At 36.4% G+C, this 6,405-nt stretch overlaps 1 protein-coding gene across 1 annotated transcript; it reads right to left on the reverse strand.

Moving 5' to 3' along the window:
- Positions 1-4,764: 4,764 nt before the first annotated feature.
- Positions 4,765-6,106, reverse strand: LOC148013615 (uncharacterized). The gene is made up of 4 exons (XM_087667911.1): positions 6,011-6,106; positions 5,267-5,709; positions 4,979-5,107; positions 4,765-4,864 (listed from the first exon to the last, which is right to left on the reverse strand). The coding sequence occupies exons 1-4, from the start codon at positions 6,104-6,106 to the stop codon at positions 4,765-4,767; spliced, it is 768 nt and encodes a 255-aa protein (XP_087524037.1).
- Positions 6,107-6,405: the final 299 nt, after the last annotated feature.

The following is a 6,405-nucleotide window of genomic DNA, read 5'->3' on the forward strand; positions in this document are numbered from 1 at the left end:
AGATGTGGCTATTCCAAGACCTACTTTGCAGCACCAATATTGAAATATCTCTCTGTGCATTGCTCGGATGGAAAAAACTCCAACATGAAAGTTGTAGATCTCGCCGTTTTCGATAACCTTAGCAAGCCATTTTTAGAGATTCACTTTCTATCGCAATATATTTTAAAAATGGATTCACCATGTCTATTTTAAGAAAAGTAGCTTCTTAAACTCTACTCTTAACTTATGGTCCATGCAACTACCTTGAGCCATAGATAAGGAGAGCTCATTAGATTGCCTCTAAGATTGACTTCCCACAAAAGCTTTTGTCATCTTAGACCATAGAAAGAGAAAATTACTTCTAGAGGATCACGTCTCTTGTCTTTCTTAATGAGAGAATTACCTCTCTCATTTTTTTTAGCGAAATAATTACTTCTCTTCTTAATTCATTAAGAGAGAAAATAGCTTAAACCTGACTTGTAAGGGAGAGGATGACCCCATCTGAATGGAATGCTCATTACAAACAAGTAAATGTTTCCAAGCATCCTCGAATGCACACATAAATACATATACACAATGCTAATGCACTTCCTCTTCTTAGAACTCAATCCATCTTCATTTATGTGTAAATCCTTGGTTCTTGTGTACACTCTTATAATTGGCAAACACTTCCTTCCCCCTTCATAACTTGTATTGCTTGTACCAGATATCCCCATCATAGTAATCTAATCACCCCATTAAGTGATGCACTAGGAATATTGGTCTCTAAATGGTCTCATGGCCATGCTAGATCATCATCAATACTTAAAGAAAAGTGAGTCATTAGTTTATTGATATAAATTTACTAAATAGAGAATAAAAAAGTGAGCCATTAGTTTATTGATATAAATTTACTAAATAGACAATATGTAATAAGCAATCAATTTAGTGACATCGCTCTAGCTTCTAAACAATTGACCTCAACTATAGAGGGGATACATAGTCCTTAAGAAGATCTGGAAAGTCTTGTAGTATTCCAAAAATGTAGCCATCTTGATTGTTGTATTCCAAAAAGAGTGTGGTTTTACCATTCCCCTTTAGCATGCACCACATATTCTAGTAGTGAGCTAGTAACTCTCTTTTATAAAAATCGAACCTAAGGTGTACAAGCTACTATGAGTAGGTATATAATATCATTCCCCTTTCAATACTAACTAAAATATAGTTCTTATTCACTTGCAAATTCCTTCATCTTCTTCTCACTTTCAAATTCCATAGGCTTATCCTACTATTTGAACTTTCCACAAGTCACCATTTGATCTTGAAAGTTGATGCTTTTGAAATGTATTCAAATGATCCTCTCAACTCATTGGTCCTCTTTGATCTTTGGAGTTTATTTGCAATTTCTCCTCCTCTCTTGAAACTTAATTCTTATTGAAGAGCTACATTTTCATTTGTAAAGCCTACAAGTATTCTATCAAGTCACCAGTAATGTATATTAGCTTGCCAACTTCAATATATCATATGCCTTGTAGGTATAACCTTTCATATGGTCATTGTATATTAATGTGTTAGCTTGAGCATATAAATGATCTTTTAGATTTTCCTTTCAAATTACCTATTTCCTATGTATAGCATACCTTTTATATGTATCCTTCACATCTACTATATAACAAGATAGGGTTGCTTCACATCTGTCCCTCCAAAAGAGGAACAAGTGAAAATAAATTCATATTTTAGTTGAATGTGTCTAAGTGTGTGGATGTCCAAATTTATCACATAGATTGACCTAGAAGTCATCAATTTAGGCACATTGATGCTTTTGTCATGACCTAAACACCTTGTATTAGCTTGGTATACTTGACTAATTTGAGTATGTGTGTGCATATTTTCATGTGTATGAGTAGAGTGCTTGAAATGAGAACAACTAACAAGTCATTGAAAGACTTTTAAAAAGAAAGAATACTTAATTATAAAGAGATTACCATCTTTAGGTCAATAGTAAAACCTTTGGTAATTGTCAAGTATGTGTAGAAATACACCAAAGTGTGAGCCCATGGTATTCAATGCCTTTTGGATGTACCTTTCTTTAGGGGAAAGACACCCAACATTTGAATATGATGTGTGCTCTATTTAAATATTATGCATAGATTGTGAGGTAGCTACTACTTTTTCTAAACTCAACAACCGTGAATATCTTTGTTCAACATCTACATTTGATTGGATTGTTGGGATATTCATTATAAACTCCATTTTCACACTACATATTAAACATTTGCAAAGAAATGCTTACAATTCCATTCCCTTTGGGTTGTCATGATTTTGAAAAGTTACTATATCACGTGCACTCAAACTTGTAACCAAAAACCCATGTGTACATTTTTAAGGTAATTTATAGAACCCATGACATATAAAATTTACTCTCTATATTTACACTTTTATCTCTTAGAATTCAACTAACCCCTTTGTAGAATAATTCATATGAAGGGATCTTCTATTAACCTCTACATCACAATAATTAAAAATATGTCATCTATTCATCTACAATATATGATTTATGTTAAAATAAGTGATTATCTAAGGTTATATCAAAGATAATGCATATACAAAAAGCACATGGTTATGCAATCAAACTATCTTATGAAAATGCACATTATTTTGAAAGCAATGTCAAAATGCACAAATGAGATATCAAGGCACCATGTTTTGTGACTAGAACATAAATATTCAATTTTTTTTAATAGAATTGATGGAGGCTTTCAAAGAGAATGTGAAAAGGAAAACCATGACATGAAATGATTAGACAATTATCATTGTGTTCGAATACCATTTTCTTATTCATATTACATGGACCTCTTTTTAACTTTCAAATGCAATTAAGTTTTACATTGAGAAAACATAGCAATGCAATCTCGTTGTACCTTTCATCTAAGACATTTTGATAAGAAGCCCTCATTTGTTAATAGTCAACACTCTAATGCTGAAAAAGTAGTATAAATTTTTCTTTTGAAACTCGTGTTTTAAAACGTTGAAGAATATTTAATGTTGAATTCTAATTTTGCATTACTAGTGTTCCGTGCACGCGGAATACTAGGCCGCTTTCGCAGCAGCTTTGCACGCGTAGCAGCACGACAATAATCCATTTCTCCTCTTTCTCCCTGCTATTTCCCCTCTCCATTTCCAATATGATTTATTTCTCTCTCTTTCTCTCTCTATCTCTTTCTAACTCTCTCTCTCTCTCTCTCTCCCTCTCTCTCCCCCCAATTCTCTCTAAGCACCCTCTCTCTGTGTCACACACACACACACCAAACTTAAAACTAAAAGTAGTTTAAAACCAATGTAACAAAAAATGCCAGACATAGAAACAATCTCTTCCATGCACCATACTTACAAACATTCCTCTTGACATCAATGTAAGCAATCATATGCTTGCACACGCGATAATTAGAAACAACAATGTAATACTGAAACGGGTCATAATTGAGACAAAGACCAAGTATCACAAAAAGAATATCTATAAGAGACCTAGTGAAAACGAAGCCACAAAGGCCAAGTATAAGGCACACAAGTGTTTTTAAGCACCATAGGCAAATGGCCGATGCCAACAAAAAAAGACAATGTCTCGAAGATGCCTAGTAGAAACGAAGCTTCCTCTTCTTTGAGTAATCATTAACAAAATCTTCCTCATTAAGCAAAATATGAGAAGGCGAAGCCGGGAATGATCCCATAGTTTCCATTGGTAATCGCATGGGCAATGCAAAGGTCCTACCACCTACATTGGAACAAAAATCACAATATAAGTACGTGGAACAACAACGTTACACTAAAACGGGTCATAATTGAGACAAAGACCAGACACCACAAAAATAATTTCTATAAGAGACATAGTCAAAATGAAGCCACAAAGGCCAAGCATAAGGCACTGACGTGTTTCCAAGTACCATAGACAAATGGCCGATGCCAACAAAAAAAGACAATGTCTCCAAGACGCCTAATGGAAAGAAAGCTTCCTTTTCTTTGAGGAATCATTAAGAAAATCCTCCTCCTTGAGCAAAATATGTGAAGGTAAAGTAGGGAACGATCCCACAGTTTCCATTGGTAATCGCATGGGTAATGCAATGGTCCTACCTCTCTCTTTACCACTTGCATTGGAACAAAAATTATAATATAAGTACATGGAACAACTAACAAAGATCATTCCATCCCAATAATAATAATACTTGGTCGAACATTTGTGAACCACTCCGTAGGTACTGACAAACGTTGATGTAGCATCACAAAACAACCCAAATCCTTGAACCCATACTTGAACCAATGCCTCGGTATCTTATCAGTATGAGAGCGTTGAAATCCCTTCTTATGGTCAACCTTGTACATATGCACCCGAAAACATTGCGTGTATCCACAATGTACAACTTCAATAAAAACTGGGAGCTTGATGTCGATATTAACTTCATCATATAAACGCTTGATGATCCTTGCAAGTGTCCTTCTTATGATATCATCAGGAGCTACAGTGAGTAATGTGCATTATAGCTCCTTTTGATAGTTAGAAGTTGGGTAATAGTGCCACTCTAGGGTAGGCATCTGCAAAAGTTAAATGAATAGTGAAATATGAAAAATTATACTTCCAAGAGAGTATATGCCAATCAAACAGGGCATAGAGAGCAATTCACACATATGCAAAACCAACGTCCCTACATGGTCCCTACAAAGAAAGCAACAGAGAGCAATTCACATATATGCAAAACTAGTGTCCCTACATGGTCATCAATAACTACATCTCTGCAAAGAAAGCAATGCACATTACTGCACCTTTTGAAGAACATCCTTGTATACAATGTTTGTGATCATATCCCCATCCTCTTCACCCAATAGCACTTTCACACCATGTGAAGACTTTACCCTTGAAAATGCAACATACAGCTGACCATGTGTAAATACTGGTGCCTTTAGATAAAGGCCAACAATGAACAAAGTCTGCCCTTGTGACTTGTTGATTGTCCTAGTGAATGCCAACCTGATGGGAAATTGTCTCCGCTTCATAGTAAATGGCAATTGTGTAGCATTCGAAACAAAAGTAATCCGGGGAATAAAAACTCGTTCGCCCACATTTGCCTCTGTTATTATCTGAGCATCTATCACTTTCCTATTGAAAGCTCTACATATCGATCATGTACCATTACACATATCCCTTCCTGGATTTAGGTTTCTAAGAAGAATAATAGGTGCATTTATCTTCAATAGCAATAAATGAGGAGGAAATCCACCTCCAAGGTCCAATGTATTTAAATACTCAATAGAGTACAAAAATGAGTCGTCAGTCTCTGCAATTGAATCTGCATTATAATACTGCATGACCTCCCCTGGTATTAGTTGCAATGTACGATCAATCAAAGTAGCCACCTCTGTATTCCATGAGGAAAGTATAGGCCGCTCACTAAAATACGACGTGTAGTCACCCACATTGGACACGTCATTGTAGACACTATCAATCAGTGTTTCGATAGACTGCCCTTTTAATACCATGCCAGGTGGAACACACAACTTATCACAACTTTCAGTAACACCCACTTCATCCCCTATTCCTTGAATCCAACAGATGAACCCATTGTCCACCACACTACTAGTTGTCGACACTCGCATATTGCCAGATAGCCTTAGCAGCCTTATGTAACGCCACAAATCGGAGCAACACAATGCAACATTAACAATATCCTCACGTGTTCCCTTTACCACAATTGACAAGACCTATCTGAAATCCCCCCCAAACAAAACAACTTTTCCACCAAATGGCTCATAACATCTCTTAGAGTTCTATCAACCGCTTCGAAGGCATATCGATGGGTCATAGGAGCCTCATCCCACAAAATAAGGCTCGTTTCTCTCAATAACTGAGCAAGATCACTTTGAACAGGAATATTGCAAGTGGATGGATTATTTAATTCTACTGGGATTCTAAACCATGAGTGAGCTATACGACCACCTGGCAAAAGCAAGGCAGCAATGCCACATGATGTTGTTGCCAACGCTATACACCGCCATTGCGCACCTTCGCAAGTAAACATTTGTATAGGAAAGTCCTCCCAGATTCACCAAGACCATTCAAAAAGAATATATCCCCAGTACCTGTATCAACAGCATCCATAACTGTACTAAAGGCAATTCTTTGTCCTTCATTCAACATTCCCTCCATGGATTCAAAAACCCTATGCTGTTCGGATATGTTGTATGCATATTCATCTTGCAAAAGAGGGTTAGCATGTAGTTGTGAGTTTGGTTGATGAGGTTCAGGCAACCCATCAAAATCACGAAGTCTTCGTCCTACATGACGTAAAAGGTTTTGTAGATGCAACAAAGCCATGTTAGATGCCTCATGCTGTAGAACACCAAGAGAGGCGTGCACGTGCTGTAGTTGCAATCTATATATGATATCCTCTACCATTG

This window comes from Lygodium microphyllum, chromosome 26, assembly GCF_053477565.2.
Source record: "Lygodium microphyllum isolate KBCC chromosome 26, Lygodium_microphyllum_v1.1.10, whole genome shotgun sequence".
Lineage (NCBI taxonomy): Eukaryota > Viridiplantae > Streptophyta > Polypodiopsida > Schizaeales > Lygodiaceae > Lygodium > Lygodium microphyllum.

Bases quoted from the DNA above. Each gene is read 5' to 3' on its own strand.
- LOC148013615 (XM_087667911.1), bottom strand. From the start codon at position 6,106: ATGGATGCTGTTGATACAGGTACTGGGGATATATTCTTTTTGAATGGT. The intron at 5,710-6,010 runs GTGCGCAATGGC...GATTTCAGATAG, and splicing joins ACAAATGTTTACTTGCGAAG to GTCTTGTCAATTGTGGTAAA. The intron at 4,865-4,978 runs GTTGGCATTCAC...TGCATTTTCAAG, and splicing joins CGGAGACAATTTCCCATCAG to GGTAAAGTCTTCACATGGTG.